At 39.2% G+C, this 17,190-nt stretch overlaps 1 protein-coding gene across 1 annotated transcript in view; it reads right to left on the minus strand.

The window, feature by feature from the left end:
• GABBR2 (gamma-aminobutyric acid type B receptor subunit 2) overlaps positions 1-3,679 on the minus strand; it is a 202,375-nt gene extending 198,696 nt beyond the window's left edge. Inside the window, exon 1 of the mRNA XM_085317035.1 lies at positions 3,611-3,679. Coding sequence (XP_085173161.1) covers positions 3,611-3,679 — 69 coding nt within the window. The remainder of the gene's footprint in view (positions 1-3,610) is intronic.
• Between the last annotated feature and the right edge of the window lie 13,511 nt (positions 3,680-17,190).

Here is a 17,190-nt window from a genome sequence, read left to right on the forward strand (position 1 = left end):
CTCTTCCCTCAACTACTCAGCCAGTCATGTCATCGCAGAAGCCGACCAGATTGGTTAAGCATGAGTTGCTTAAGCATTGGTGAATCCATGCTGACTCCTCCTGATCACCTTCTTCTCCTCCATATGTCTGGAGATGACATCCAGAATGAGCTGTTCTATCACCTTTCCAGGGATAAAGGTGAGGCTGAGACTGGCCTGTAGTTGCCTGGATCCTTCTTCTTGCACTTTTGGAAGACTGGAGTGACACAGGCTTTCTTCCAGTCCTCAGGCWCCTCTCCAGTTCTCCATGATCTTTCAAATATGATGGAGAGCCGCCTGGCAACAACATCTGCCTGCTCCCTCAGTACTCCTTGACATCCCTTGCCAGACTCAATTCCAAATGGGCCTTAGCCTTCCTTGTTGCATCTCTGCATAATCTGACAACATTCTTATAACCCTCCCAAGCAGCCTGTCCCCTCTTCCACAGTCTGTGGACTTTCCTTCTCTGTTGGAGTTTTGTCAGGAACTTCTTGCTCACTCATGCAGGTCTCCTACCTCCTTTGCTGGACTTCTTTCTTCTTGGGATTTACCACTCTAGACCTTGGAGAAAGTAATGCTCATAGCTCTCCTGGACCCCCTTTCCCTCTAGGGCCTTAACCCATGGGATTTCTCCAAGTAGGTCTCTGAAGAGGCCAAAGTCTGCTCTTCTGAAGTCCAAGGTTGCAGTCCTGCTTGTTGCCTTACTTCCTCCATGCAGGATCCAGAACTTCACCATCTCATGGTCACTGCAGCCAAGGCTGCCCCCAACCTTCACGTCTCTAATCAGTCCCTCTCTGTTGGTAAGGACAAGGCCCAGCAGGACACCCGTCCTTGTAAGCTCCTCCACCACCTGTGTCAAAAAGTTATCATTGATGCATTGTAGGAGCCTCCTGAACTGTTTGTCCTTCCAGTAGATGTCAGGGTGGTTGAAGTCTCCCATGAGAACCAGGGCCTGTGATCGTGAGGCTACTCCCAGCTGTCTGTAGAAGGCCTCATCAACTTCCTCTTCCTAGTCAGGTGGCCTGTAGTGGACACCCACAACAGTGACCCCCAAATTTCCTGTAATTGTTTGGCTTCTCCCCCCCCCCAAAGGCTGCAATATTTTACTGTCCTTTTTGAATGATGAAAAGGCAAACTAGCCAAAACATTTTAGTGGTAGCAGTCTTACAACTGCTGGGTTAAATAAAAAATCTTCCTATTTCTTCTGCATACTGCCTTCTCCTATGTGACCCTTTTCATAATTTAACATTGTTTTTGTTCTACTCATGTATGCTTTGTTGTACAGCATAATCTCATTTCATCTCATTACCCAAAAACTAGCTTCTCTTCTCTGTGGATGTAAAATTTAACTTTTTTTTTTTTTTTTTTTTTTAATCATCAATCCTTTATTTGCAGCCAAAGTAAGAAGTCCAAAAAGTCATCCAGTTATAAAATCATAAAATGTTAGCGCAACTCGTAAAATAATAGCCTAACATTAGCTTTGTTTTAGACACATGAGACCTGCTGCCTTTAAAGTATTTTTAGTCATTCATCTACCCTTGGCTGCAGCCGATATTTGATTAAGGGAGATCCTGTGACTGTAGCTTTTCCAGTCTTGAGACTATTTTCAAGAGATATATTTCTATCAAAGTTTTCAAGAYTGAATATTTAAATTTGAAATGTTTTATGATCCAATGAGATTTTTTTCCTGATAGTTTTCCTTATTTTGATGTTTGTGGATAATTGAACACAGATGTCTGGAGAGCAGCAGTAACAGATAAGTCTAAAGAGCATGTCTGAAGTACAGCTAAAAATCTTACCTTGGCTAACATTTTCTAAGTGAAGAAATACTGTTCTAACCTAAACAGATACTGATCACAGTACCACAGAAACACAGAACAACTGAGTTTGGAAGGAACCTCTGGAAATCATCTAGTCTAACCCCTACTCAAGCAGGGTCACCTAGAACACATTCTGCAGTATCATCTCCAGATGGCTTTTGAGTATCTCCAAGGAGGGAGACTCCACAACCTCTTGGCAACTTGTTCCAGTGCTTTGTCACTCTYGCAGTAAAGAAGTTTTTCCTTACGTCCAGACAGAACTTCCTGTGTTTCAGTTTGTGCCTGTTGCCTCTCGTCCTATTGCTGGTCACCACTGAAAAGAGTCTGGCCCCATCATCTTTAGACCCTCACTTCAGGTACACTCTCCCTTTTGATCTTCTATCTAGTCATAACTGAGTAGAAACAAAACAGCAGGCAAAAATGAACAAGCTATTTCTAAGGATTAAATATCTCTCTGTTTCACAGGAAAAGATTTCAAAAAAGCTATTCCCAAATGAGTAAGTTTCCCAGACATGAAAACATGGATGTTGAAGAAAGTAAGTGGGAGGAAAGAAGACAAACTCATGAAATAGAAGAAATATACAGATGTTACTTAAAAGAGAAAGCACTCAGAAAAAAAATCTGCTATGCGTGATGGTGATGGATAAGAAAAATGAAGAACTGTTCATCAAGTTCTATAATGTTAGAAGTAAGGGATACTCATTGAAACCATTAAGGCGTTGGTCTAAAACAGGGGAAAAAATCAGTGACATCTTCCTTTTTATTTTAGGGCTTTTTTGGTACAGCATTTAATGAACCTCCTGAACTTGCAGGGGAGGAGGGGGGACAGAATTGTTTATTTGGTTTATTTATAAATAGAGGATTTGGAGATGGGTTACCCCGTAGGGCATTTCATATAATCTTATGCAGTTTCTTCTGTGATCCCTTCCGTACACAGAAAGGTAAATGAGAAATCAGTCTTATCTCTGATTTCAGGAACCATCTATCTTTCCAATAGGTTACAGAAAATTCTTCAATATAAATGAAGTATAGGAGGGACAGATGTATAGGTTCACACCAGAGATCATTTGGAAATAAGGACTACTCCCAGGAAAGAAATATATAAAGGATGCTTTTGCTTGGAGGAAGGTAAGGGTCCTAATCAGAGGCCAAAACTGCTTTGGGCAAAATTACCCAAGTAACTTTCACAAAAAGATTGGATATAGTTTCTCATATTTACCAAGAGATGATCTTTGTTAACAACAGCTATTACAGACATTGTGGTATTGCCTAGTTGTGCTCTGTGCTTTGGCACCCACCTCCCTCAAAGTCCCACAGAATAAATAAGAGTCTCTAGAAATTAAAAAATGTAAAAATCACTCCACATAGTGGGATGTATTTTGCATCTGTAATAATGCCAGTGAATGGTGTAATGTGGTGACAGAGATTCCCCCACTCCCTTAGTGTAAACCAGTTTGAATTACAAGCATCTCCCAAAAATAAGTTTACTCAGAAAAATGACTACACTTTACATCTTGCAATATCATCACAGTAACAACAGAGTTCTTGTATTATTGATCAGGGCAGAAAGAAATAGCAGCTCAGGACTAGCATCTTATTCTTTAAAGGTCATCAGGTGTGATGACATCTTTTTGTGTTGGCCCTTCACATTCCTCCCATTGGGGTGCAACAAGGACTAGCTGCTCCCTGTGGGACAGGGCACTAGGTGCCAAGGAGAACAACATGAGCAGTAGGGCAGGGATTGTGCTAGCTGGGACCTGGTCCAACCGTACCTGAGCAGGGGCAGACCCAGAGAGCATAGCCAGGTGCAACCAAGAGTCTAGATCACCAGGCAGGTTCATAGTGACAAGGCTGGTCTGAGATCAGTCCCGGAAGTCAACCCGCTCTTTCACACAGAAGCAAGTCTAAGGGATTACTGCTGACAAGATAATACCAATCCATAGGGAGAAAATTGAATATTCTAGCTGATGGAAGTAGGGAAAAAAGAGATTATTAGCGAAGAAATCACATATCAAACAGTACTACATTTGCTGGCCAGTGCAGGTGAAGAAAGAATAAATCTAATTACCTATGCTGCACTGTCTACACTCTTAGAATCATAGAACCATAGAATCAGTAAGGTTGGAAGGGACCTCTGGCGATCATCTAGTACAACCTCCCTGCTCAGCAGGGTCGCCTAGAGCATGTTAGACAGGGTTGCATCCAGGCGGGCCTTGAAGATCTCCAGAGAAGGAGACTCCACAACCTCTCAGGGCAACCCGATCCAGTGCTCCATCACTCTCACAGGAAAGAAATTCCCCCTCACGTTCAGGCGGAACATCCTGTGCTTCAATTTCTGCCCATTGCCTCTTGTCCTGTCACATGGCACCACTGAAAAGAGYTTRKYCCYRYACCCTTGACACCCTCCCTTCAGGTACTTATAGACATTGATAAGATCCCCCCTGCCCCAGTCTTCTCTTTTCCAGGCTAAAGAGGCCCAGCTCTCACAGCCGTTTCTCAAAGGAAGCATCAGAGGGAAGATGCTCCAGCCCTCTGATCATCTTTGTAGCTCCATGCTGGACTTTCTCCATTTTCTCCTTGTCTCTTTTGTGTTGGGGAGCCCAGAACTGGATGCAGTACTAAAGATGAGGCCCCATCAGGGCTGAGGAGAGGGGCAGGATCACCTCCCTCCACCGGCTGGCAACATTCTTCCTAATGCACCCCAGGATACCATCGGCCTTCCTGGACACAAGGGCACATTGMTGGCTYRWGGTCAACTTGTCATGCACCAGCACTCCCCAGGTCCTTCTCTGCAGAGCTGCTCTCCAGAAGGTCAGCCCCCAGCTTGTACTGGTGCAAGGGGCTATTTTTCCCTATGTGCAGGACTCTGCACTTGCTCCTGTTGAAACTCATGAGGTTCCTCTCTGCCCAGCTCTCCAGGCTGTCCAGATCTCTCTGTATGGCAGAACAGCCCTCAGGTGTATCAGCCACTCCTCCCAGCTTGGTATCATCAGCAAACTTGCTGAGGAGGCACTCTGTCCCTTCATCCAGGTCACTGATGAAAACGTTGAACAGGATGGGACCCAGTACCGAGCCCTGGGGGACGCCACTAGCCTCAGGCCTCCAACTAGACTCCACGCCACTGACGACGACCCTCTGAGCTCTACCTTTCAGCCACTCCTCAATCCACCTCACGGTCCACTCCTCTAGCTCAYACTTCCTGAGGTTATGTAGGAGGATGTTATGGGAGACAGTGTCAAAAGCCTTGCTGAAGTCAAGGTAGACAATGTCAGCTGCTCTTCCCTCATCTACCCAGCTGGTCATGCCATCATAGAAGGGTATCAGATTAGTTAAACAGGATTTCTCCTTGGTGAATCCATGCTGACTCCTCCTGATCACCTTCTTCTCCTCCATGTCTGGAGATGACATCCAGAATGAGCTGTTCCATCACCTTTCCAGGGATGGAGGTGAGGCTGACTGGCCTATAGTTGCCTGGGTCCTCCTTCTTGCCCTTTTTTGGAGGCTGGAGCGACACAGACTTTCTTCCAGTCCTCAGGCTCCTCTCCAGTTCTCCATGAGCTTTCCAAGATGATGGACAGCAGCCTGGCAACAACATCTGCCAGCTCCCTCAGTACCCGTGGGTGCATTCCATCTGGGCCCATGGATTTGTGGATGTCTAGCCTGCCCAGAAGGTCTCTAATCCTTTCCTCCTCAACCAAAGGAAAGTCTTCCTTTCTCTGGACTTTATCCTTCACGTCTAGGCTGCAGGATTCATGAGGGCTGCCCTTAGCAGTGAAGACTGAAGCAAAGAAGRCATTCASYAATTCTGCCTTCTCTGTATCCCTTGTCACCAGGGCACTTACTATAATGTCTTTTCAYATTCAGCTATGCATATGATTAGCACAATGCAAAGAAATTAGACGCCCTTTTTGCTATTCTTTTTTGTATATCATTTTATCCATGATGAATTTTACTACTCTGTGAGCGAGCTCTTCTATGTGAGCCATTGTGAGCCCATATAAGCTCTTTTTTACCTGCTAAAATACAATAATCATTAGTTCTCTTAGGTTTAAGACTAGGGCAAGAAAGAAATTAAAATTAGACATATATACTTGACTGAAACTTTCTTGTAATTTTTTTGAGTGTTTTGGAAGCAAAGTGATAAGACGTTGGAATTGTTTACATCAAATTCTTTAAAGTTTGCTGATATAACCAACTGCTAACTACTAATATTTAGCCAATTTCCTGCCCTGTGGCTGGTCAGTGAAGCATGAACTCTCTTCCTCTTGATTCAGTCTCTTCCAGGTGTGTATAAAACATTGATGTTTATTATATATAATATATAATGTAATATATTGTATTTTATTTTTATATTTTTATTTGTTTTATACAAAGTCTGCCTACCAAGGTGAGGAGAAGAAGAGGAGGAAATACTTTGAATCACCAGTACTAGGAATTCAAGGACTTTTCAATTTGTATTAAAAAATAAATCTGAACTGCTGAGGTGATATTTAGAATTGCTCTTTTGAGATTGACTCTCTGCTGATTTCCTTTTCTAGCACTGTCTGTAGAAAAAAAAAAGAGTACTACAGCATGCCAGCATACTATATTCCACCACCACATTTTTTATAGCTTTGGTAAAAATGAATCAGAAGAGATGACAAAAAGCCTTTTAAGGACATCCTATTAAATAGCAATGTTATCTGTCATACAATACAATTTCAAATGATGTTCTAAAGTAATTTCTCCCATTTTCTTTAAAATATATTAATCTTAGCAGCGAGAACAACAACAGGCTGTGTTTCACTTGTTCTGATGATGACCGGAAAGACTGCAAGGATCACTGCCTGCTATCTGCATGCCTTATCCTTCCCAGTCTCTGTCACATTGGCTTAATGCAGTAGATTACTCTGTTTAGTCAGTTCTTTCTAATGAGTAGCCAGCCTATGTCATTAGCAAGGTCTCTGCATCCAAAATAGAGCACATTGGCACTCTTCATGTGCAAGTACTAATCACAGTGTCTTCTTTACTTTATCATTCTAAGTGAGCAACTTTCTTTCAAAGCTGCCTTAATGAGAGCGAGAAAAAAGGAATACGRCATCAAGACCACACAGTTTTACAGTTTAATTTTTAATCTGAATACCTATTAGTCTTGTATGCTTCTTGCTATTGGCTAGGAAAAAAATGCATGAGCAGGAACTCATTTATATTGTTATGTGACGATTTTTCTACATCTGAAAGTTCTCCTGCATCCACAAATGTGAGATGATATCTATTGAGAAAGAAGGCAGCTAAAAGGTATTGTTTTACTGAACAGGCATCTGTGATTAGAACACAAACGCTGACTTTTTTTCCTTATTCAATGCTAGCTCTTATACAGGACATCAAACCATTTTATTCAATATTCATGAAATGTTTCTAGTGCCTTGAGGTTTTTAAACCTTTCTTTGGCAAATTAATTAAGGCAGCTCAAGGCACAGGAACTATCCTGGTAATTAACTTACTAATAGATTTTTCCCAATGACTGTCACTGAAATAGGCTAATTTTCCATTTCATAACAAAACAAAAATAATCTTCTCTCACCTACATTTACAGCAAGCTTCCAACAGTATTTTATTTAAGCTCACTTGTAGTTTTGACTTTATTTGATAATTGTTATTATTGTAATTTTTTAAGATGTGTGTTTCTCTAAAGCTAAAGAAACTAGACAAAATTATTCTAAGCCTCTTACCTTTATTTAAAAATAGCTTTATTTAAAATTTCAGGCTTTGTCTATATCACTTTGCATATCAGAAAGTGCTCTTGAAGATGGTTATATTTGATGATAAAGAAGTTTCATCCTCTTCCACTTCTTTAGCACTGCATCCATCCAGGTGATGCCTTCATCAGCACTGAATTCTGGCCAAGAGTTGTGGAGAAGAGTATTACCTGCACTAGTCAGGGAGATTGTCTAGAACAGGTTTGCCAGTGGCTGGAAGTAGGTCTAGTTTATCTTCTTCCTAAAATCAAATCTCTCCTGTCGTTGTCCCTTTTAATCTTTCAGGCTGTTTAGACCTGTGCCAACAGCCTGCACAGAATCAATGAGAGGTAATTCACATAGTTCTGAAACTAATAAATAGAAATTAATTTTCTATTTATATACCTGTAACAGTTTTCCTGAGGAAAAGCAGAAGTCTCCATGTTCTTCAGAAATTAGTCAAATTCAAAGATCTTAGAAGAGTCTTAGTTCAATTTCTGATTTGTCAGTGATCAACATCATATATCAATAGACATTGCATAGCATAATAGCTTTCCAGCTGGCTTATGCCAGAGCTCTCAGAGGTGTAGCTCTATTCAGGCACTACAAAGTAAGTGATGCTCAGAATAATAGTCCTGCTTTGGGGTCAGGTTTCCCACATTTTCAGAACACTACAGATAAGACTGTCTGATATTTAAATATCTTCCTATTGTGATGGTTACATAATGAGCTTCAATTTTTAAAAACACTTGATAACTACTTTTTGCTTCAAACATGTTCTCTGCTCAGAATGAGTTTAAAATCAATGCTTTGAGAAAAATTGGAGACATTTATAGAATGCCCACTTAACAGAAGAACAGCGTTTTTTTTGAAATGACATTATTTGTAAACTCTTCAAAATTTTCTAAAGAAACGATAGAGATGAAAACAAGGCAATAAATAACATTTCATAGTCGCCCTGTGAGTCACACTAGTTAATTTGCAGAAATAAGAAGAAATTCCATTTATTGGTAAAGGGAGTCCTCTTTTTGCTTTTCTTCTAACCCAAGAAAGCATGTAAAGTATAACTAAATATGTGGGATGGTGCATTGAAGTGTTTTCCTTCAGATTATGAAATATATTTCTGCTACATTTAAGCAGTAAAATTCTTAGGTGGTAAATCTATTACTCTTGAACATGTAAAAACAATATCCTGTACTTTTTTAAAAATATGCTCCTTTGTGTTTGTTTTATTATTAGAAGGCTGCTTCACAGTGGCACTATCTGCAGAATTTCACTCAAATGAACACATAATTTTGGTTGACTTATAATTGCCCTTTTTAGAAAACAAAATATCCAGACGTAAAACTGCCCAGCCATTTCCCTAACTTTTATTCAGAAGGTACTGTACTTATCTGAGTGAAGTTTCCTCTCCCACCAAAGTAATGTTTAACAGCTACACCCTGGGTGATGCTGCCATGGGCTGCGCTGCTGTAAGAGTCCCAGCAATATGCTCTGTCAATTGATCAAGCTCATGCTGCTGCAAAGTATCTAGGGCCAGCACAGATAACACACTGCCACCCAGCTCATCTTAAAGGAATTCATGAAATTCTGCCCTGCTGAGGATATTGAACTGAGGCTTTTAGGGCAAGACCTCTGAAAATAACTTCAGTAGAACAGCCCTTTGCCCATTTTCCATTTTTCACTTTGAAAGGGAAGCTTGCCTTATATTCAAATTCTTTCTGAGGTCTTGCAAATACAAAAACTTGCTAGCTTGTTAGTTTGACTGCTTTATTCAGCCCCATTTGATAGAGCGGGCCTTCAAAGTCTAAGATGTCTTTTACAGAAAAGCAAAGAAAACTGTTTAAAGATACAGTATTCTTGGTCTTCCTACAAAGCTTGCTACACTACAAGTTCTACGTACAATGGGTTGAGGATCACACTGACACATTGGTGATTGCAGTATTTCAACATCAGCAGATGAGTACTGCAAGAAAGACAGCAGTAATATCTAAACAGTTTCAAAGAGGACAAACGACAGATTTTACTATTTTCCCCAGGTATCTCCACTGTTGTAACCTTTTCCTTATCTCAGTCAACACACCATCTTTGAATAAGATGGGAATAAGTTTCTTCTCGATGCTTTGACAAACTGCACTGCTCTGTACAACAGCAGCAAACCTTGTATTCACAGCTGCCCCTGAAAAACTGTTACCCATTTTTGTTTAATATCTATCATCAGTCATCTGTGCTAACTGGCCAAGTGTATGGCATTCTTATGGTGTATTAAATTTTCCAAAATAATTAATGAGAAGTCTTTTATTTCATCTGTCTCAAATGAAAGTAGTATTAGAAAAAAAAGTATATTCTCCTCTGTCACTAGCATTGAATGAATATTTTTGATATTTTTCACTATATTGCGGTGATCTGACAATGCTGAATTCCAGACAGAATGAGGATATAACACTTAAAAGGGAATTCTACCCTCTTTCCTTCTATCACTTATAAAATGAATTAATAATTGCAAATAGCTAACCCAAAAATTGCTTCTCAAATTAGAACACATTTTATCTCCGTATTCTAAGCTGGAAAAGGAGTCACTTAATTTGTGGTAACAACGATCTTTAAAATCTTAATAATATGAACTCATCTATTAAATATTTGTAAAGCTACAGTGCTAACACTGACTAATCAAAGTGTACATAAATACAGGAAAAGAAAGAAACCACTGCAATAACGGAAATCTTATTAACATATAAATTATCTGGATTTCAAAGGCTGAGAATAGCCATATAAGGAAGATACTTGCTATACCAGATTGTTCTTCCAAAGGCATTATATCAAGTCAACTTCCTTGTAAGCCCACATTGCTCTGTCTCTTGGTAGCGGAAGCAAAACTATCCTCTAGACAAGAACTCTTAGGAAATGACTATGAGTTTCAACTCAAATTCAGATACCAGATGGTACTGTTAGGCTATACTGCAATTTAGACTAGATACAAGAATTTACGTAGCACTGATTTTCAATCCTGTTTCCCTCTTATATTACTAATCATCAGATAATGTGCATTGGTAACCCCTGGAAATATAGACTGCTTTTTCTCTCAGCGTCATGCATTTTTTTTTCTCAGTAGAAATCTTCCCCCTGCCATGTGACTGTACAGAAACAGAAGCAGTAGGACATTTACTGATGATGATTTGACTTTTTTGACTCAAGGCATTCAGGAGAGGAATTTCACTTAGTAAATCCTGACAACAATTTCTGTGGCTTGAGGGCAGGATCAATTTCCAGTGCTTTTTGATTTATCACCCAGAGTGGACAAAGTCTGCCCTACAGATGATGATACATTGCCCATACTCTTGTCAGAGTTACATTTTTAAGATGAAACCTTATTTTGTTTCTTATATAGTGTTGTGCTCATGAAGAGCAGTAGATCCAATGTTAAAGTTACTTCTTGCTACAAACTTTTTTATACACCATTCCCAAGAGATTATAACAATCCTTTTGTTAGACTCTGAACTTTTTTTTAGATTTGTTCCTAGAGGAAGTTTAGGCATTACTCATTCCACTGAGATCACATACATATAAGTATTCTTATGGAAAGTAATAGGCTAAATATTCTATGTCACACCTAAGCAAGAGTAAATTTCTACACATGCAGTTAGAGCACTGTGATAACTTATTATTTCCTCACCTGTGTGAAAACGATGGTCAGGTGTTGATTTGCAGTGCTTAAGAAAGGCAAACCCAGATAGAAATAAATTATTCCCATTTTAAAAATGTATAYGTATGCTCAGTTTCAACAGAGAACTCCTTTATTTATGATCTATGGTTTGTTTAATTATATTTCAGTCTGTAGATGTGACCAAAAGTACACTAAGAAAGCACTAATACTGAAAACATTGTTAGGTGAGACTGAACATGTTTTAAAATTAAGATAGGAATAGCAAATGTCAACAGTTAGTTAAAAATCTAGTATTGGTAAATCCTGAAGTATCAACTATTTTTAAATAACCCCGAATAAATAAACTATAGTGGTATAATTGAGCGCATAAGTGAGATCTAAAGAATATGAAATTATATATAAAAATCAGAATGTCACACATCACAGATATACTGAACATTACATACAGGTGAGGAATACAGGAAACTGTACACAAAGTATTTTCCATTTTTACTGTTTCTATTTATAAAATTATTGTAAATGATTTTAGGATTTCCTACCACATAAAAAATGATCTGATAACTACTATGCTATTTTAGTATTAGAGATTTCTTCATTAAGATTTTTTTCTTTTTAATCAGAAATGGTTTTCTAAAAGAATACCCCTAGTTCAGCAATAGCTTCAGGTGAACCGTCTTGCATTCTATAGAAAGGGAAGTGATTATGGCTGTCCAGGAAACCTTTGGAATAACTTACAGCAAGAAAACTCATACCACTTACAAACATTGTCATTCCAGAAAGAAATGAATTAATGAGGGGAAATTCAGAAAACCACAAAACAAAGGCAGCTTTTGCTAACATCATGCATGTAAAGTACTATTTCTTCTCTCCGATTATCACATTTAAATCAATGATGTGCTCATTGCTTCACCACTTCTTAACATAAGTATTAGTAGAGGAATTTATATCAAATTAAGGACATAGAGATTAATTTCCAGGAAAGGTTTAAGGTCTTTCCATTTATACAGAATGGTTGAATAGCACATAAAATGGGATATTCCTACAAATATTTGAAGGAGGCAACAGTCAATGATAAAAGCAGATTAGATCTACAGAACAAAGGACTAGGAGAAAGAAATGACTTTGATACAGACATCAAGCTTCAGTCATGACCAATAGGATTGTATTGCAAGCACAGAGATGATTACAGTAAAAGAATATGTCATCTTGGGATGGAAGAGAGATGGTGGTAAAGAGTAAGTCATGGGTGCAGGATTTCAAGGCTGTATACCCCGTTGTTGCTCTGCAAAGCAAATCATGAGCATTTGCTCAACTACGATCAGTGTTTAAGTCATATAAATAGTGTACTCAAGTTACGAATATAAAGTTTGCCTTGTTTTGGCTCCCAGTTACCAAAGGTTAAAGGATATGAATTTAAAGTTGCATTTACCTAAAATGTTGTTGTTACTACAGTTAACTTTTCTCATTACTATAACTAAAAGACAATTGAAACTACAGGAACAAAGTCTTGAGAATACCATCAGAATTCAGTCTTTATTATGATGCATTAGTTCTTTGGGATGCATTTCAGTAGTTTGCACAAAAGAAGAAAATAACTTTATCATAGAAAGCAAAGATACCCACCCCTCTTTTTCCCTTCCCTTCCCACAACTTCATTGCAGCATGAGAAACTCCCTTGCTGTGATTCTGAATCTGGAATAGACTTCCTTTAATGATCTGATTACCTGACTGTTTATTTTTTACATCTCAGCTGCAACTATTTTTTGCTTGTTTCTCTTCCTATATGAGACTCACTTCTGAATGAGATTACACTACTGACTAACAAGGCATTGGACCAGGTTCTTTCTTGGCTACTGTCTCCTGTGTACTGCTAGACATTACTGAATTTTGTAGAAAGCAGTATGAAGTACGCTTAGTATGAAAAAAAGAAGAGAAAATAAGATTTTTTGTATTGTATTGAGATTGCATCACATGCATTCACATTTTGTTATTGATTTGAGAAGAGTACATGATTTAGATATTTTAAAAAGCATTTGGAGACCTCAAAGGCCAACCCAACAAAGAAGTTATTATTGTAATTTTTATCCTAATTTGATACTCTTATTTATAGTTGTTAAGATCACAAAATAAATGTAGTCTGCAAAAATATAACATGCTACATCTCTGCTAACATTGTAGTTCGGGTTTTAGTACTTCTACTAAAGTATTGCATGTCACTCAGAGAAGTAAAAATCATATCACAAACTAGATTTTCAACCATGACAAGCCCCCTGGGCTATGGCATGCCTTTTTTGAAAAACTTGTCTGATATGCCTTTAATTTTCCTGAGATGCATGGTAAAAAATGTATGATACTATAATATTTTGTACAAGCACTTTATTCTCTCTATATTTGTAGGACTGTGAAACAGTTCCATAAGCAGGAGGTTACTAAAGCACTAATGAGAAATGTTTCTTTTATTGGACAAAATATATTTTGCAAAAGAAAGACCTTCCAAGATTTGATTTAATACAGCTCTTTACCAGACCATTTGGAATATAAAATTAATATTCAATAGTCTCTCAAATACTTTGCTTAATCAGAGCCTAAAAAAAATAGAATAAACAATTTGAAAGCCTTGGAGGAAATATTTTGCAGAAAGAAAATATGGAAGTTCAGCTATTTTGCCCCTAATATTTTTTAAGTATCTGTATTAAGAAGTAAAGAATATTCTACAGTTTTTAAACATTTCATTACATATCACATGCTCCCTTGATTTACACTGGAGCACAACATGCTGTTTGACATTTGTAAATGGGAAATTATAGGAACTTTAATCTTTATTTTAACTTCTAAATGTAATTCTTTCTAATATGACCCTCTTTTAGTACCATTCGTCACTAAGCAAGCCTTTGACCAATCAACATTTTGTCAAAGTGATGATTTTGTTTAAAGCACCCTGAATGTATAAAACAAATTCTCTGATTATCAGTATATGTATATATGTATATATGGTGCATCATAACCCCTTTTCTATAGATTTATCCCAGAGACACAAATCAATGTACATATACTTAAATACATACTAAATGATAAGTTGCCAAAGTAAATCAATATTCTATGTGCTTATCTGCATTTTATGTGCTTGAAAATTTTTAAGAGCTGGCACTTACTCAGTGATGCAACTTACAAACAGAAAATTAAAATGCCCAAATCTGAAAAACTCTAAATGCCTAAATCTATAAACCAGATCAGAAAAGAAATAATTGAGAGAGGTAGTCACGTTTTCCTTCATTTCTTCCTTCGTTCCTTGCAGGAACAGCTACAAAAATTTGTAAGCCCAGACTCAGACACCACTTCTTAGGCTGTAAGGAAAATATCCTTAATGCTCATGATCCCAACTTCTCTCTGTTTTCTGAACCACATGTACAGGTGCTTTCATCTACTCTGTCACAGCTTTCCCTGTAGCTAGCAGTGTCCCCCCAGGGGTCAGTACTGAGCCCTATCTTGTTCAATGCATTCCTCAATGACAACTACAGGCCAGTCAGCCTCACCTCCATCCCTGGAAAGCTGATGGAACAGCTCATTCGGGATGTCATCTCCAGACATATGGAGGAGAAGAAGGTGATCAGGAGGAGTCAGCATGGATTCACCAATGCTTAAGCAACTCATGCTTAACCAATCTGGTCGGCTTCTGCGATGACATGACTGGCTGAGTAGTTGAGGGAAGAGCAGTGGAGGTTGTGTATCTTGACTTCAGCAATGTTTTTGACACTGTCTCCTGTAACATCCTCCCACATAAGCTCAGGAAGTGTGGGTTAGATGAGTGAAGCAGTGAGGTGGATTGAGAAGTGGCTGAAAGGCAGAGCTCTGTGGTGCAGAGTCCAGTTGGAGGCCCTGTGGCTAGTGGAGTTCCCCAGGGCTCAGGACTGGGTCCCATCCTGTTCAACTTTTTCATCAGTGACCTGGATGAAGGGACAGAGTGCCTCTTCAGCAAGTTTGCTGATGATACCAAGCTGTGAGGAGTGGCTGATACACCTGAGGGCTGTTCTGCCATTCAGAGAGATCTGGACAGGCTGGAGAGTTGGGCAGAGAGGAACCCCATGAACTTCAACAAGGGCAAGTGCAGGGTCCTCCATCTAGGGAGCAATAACCCCATGCAGCAGTACAGGCTTGGGTCTGACCTTCTGGAGAGTAGCTCTGCAGAGAAGGACCTGGGAGTCCTGGTTGACTATGAGCCAGCAATGTGCCCTTGTGTCCAGGAAGGCCAATGGAATCCTGGGCTACATTCGGAGGAACGCTGCCAATAGGCTGAGAGAGGTGATCCTCCCCCCTCTACTCAGCCCTGGTGAGGCCACAGCTCAAGGATTGCATCCAGTTCTGGACTGCCCAGTACAAGAGAGACATGAAACTACTGGAGAGAGTCCAGCATAAGGCTGCTAATATGATCAGAGGACTGAAGCATCTCTCCTATGAGGAAAAACTAAGAGAGCTGGGCCTTGTTTAGCCTGGAGAAGAGAAGACTGGGGGGGAGGGGGATCTTATCAATGTCTACAAATTCCTTAAGGGAGGGTTTCAAGAGGATGGGCCAGAGTCTTTTCAGTGGTGCCAAGTGACAGGACATGAGGCAGTGGGCACAAACTGAAGCACCAGATGTTCCATCTGAGTATGAGGAAAAGCTTCTTTACTGTGAGGGTGACAGAGCACTGGACCAGGTTACCCAGAGAGGCTGTGGAACCTCATTCTCTAGAGATATCCCAAAGCTGTCTGGATAGGGTTCTGGGCACTGTGCTCTAGATGATGATGCTTGAACAGGGAGGGTTGGATTGGATGATCTCCAGAAGTGCCTTCCAATCTCAGTCATTCTGTGATTCTGTAATTCTGTGATCAGTACCTGTTTAGGTTAGAATGGATCTCTGATAAGGTTAGCCCGGATCTCTGATTCAGGCTCCATCCCTTCTCCCAAAGTAGTGAAATGCTCCTTTGCAACTTAGCAGCTGCGTTAAGGGAATATCAACACAAAGCAGAAAAAAAAGTGTAATTTTTTTCCACCCCAGTGTTAGGAAATGCCTACTAAATGTTGTCTGTCTTCCCACAAACCTTCAGCTTATGTTTCACAAGAGAAGTAAACAAGGCCAAGTTTGAAAGTAACATGCACAGGTTTGAAACATTAGGCTGAAACTATTTGCTGAACGATGAGTCTTCCCCAAAATACTAATTATGACCCTTTGACCTGTATAAAATAACCTGTAAATTCTGCACTGAAACTAATGAAAAACATTATCTAGGTACAAAGACATCTAAATTTCCACAGTGCCAGTCTTTGCATTTCAAGAACAGGTTTTAGGATAAATCATATTAAAATGAGTAGCTTCAAAAATCTCATAAAAATATTCAAAGCAATAAACAACTTCAGAGAGCACAATGGAAAAGTCCTTGTAATAGCTTGGTTATACTGCTGAGGTCTGCACACAATGCATAACTACCATATTCAGCTATGCTAGGGATCAACAAACTCATTTTGACTGATTTAATCTCAAATGTAACTAATCTATGTAATCTTTAAGTTACCTGATGTAAACACTTCTGCCCTGCTGCTGCAGGCACAATGAAGAGAAAATTGTGAACCAAGCCACCAGGAAAAGGCTTTTATAACAACAACAACAACAACAACAAAAAGAGAGAGCGAGCATGCAGTATTTCAGGTCTCAAAAATCAAATTTCAGGATCATTTATATAAAAAAGTACCCATAACTACATTTCCCAAATGTGACTGTGATTTTAGAAAATTCAATATTAAGAAAGTCTAACACTTTGAATTAGAAATTATCATTGTAGCCTTTTTTGGAGATGCTCACACACTTCTCCAGTATAAGCAGCTCAGTCCAGCAGAATAAGAGCCTCTGGGCTACAGAAGTTTACCCTTTATATCACAGAACTCACTTTCAGCTGAGACATGCACTTTTGATCACAGTAACTTCTTTCCTTTTTA

This window comes from Rhea americana, unplaced genomic scaffold, assembly GCF_003343005.1.
Source record: "Rhea americana isolate MKP2758 unplaced genomic scaffold, rheAme1 scaffold_486, whole genome shotgun sequence".
Lineage (NCBI taxonomy): Eukaryota > Metazoa > Chordata > Aves > Rheiformes > Rheidae > Rhea > Rhea americana.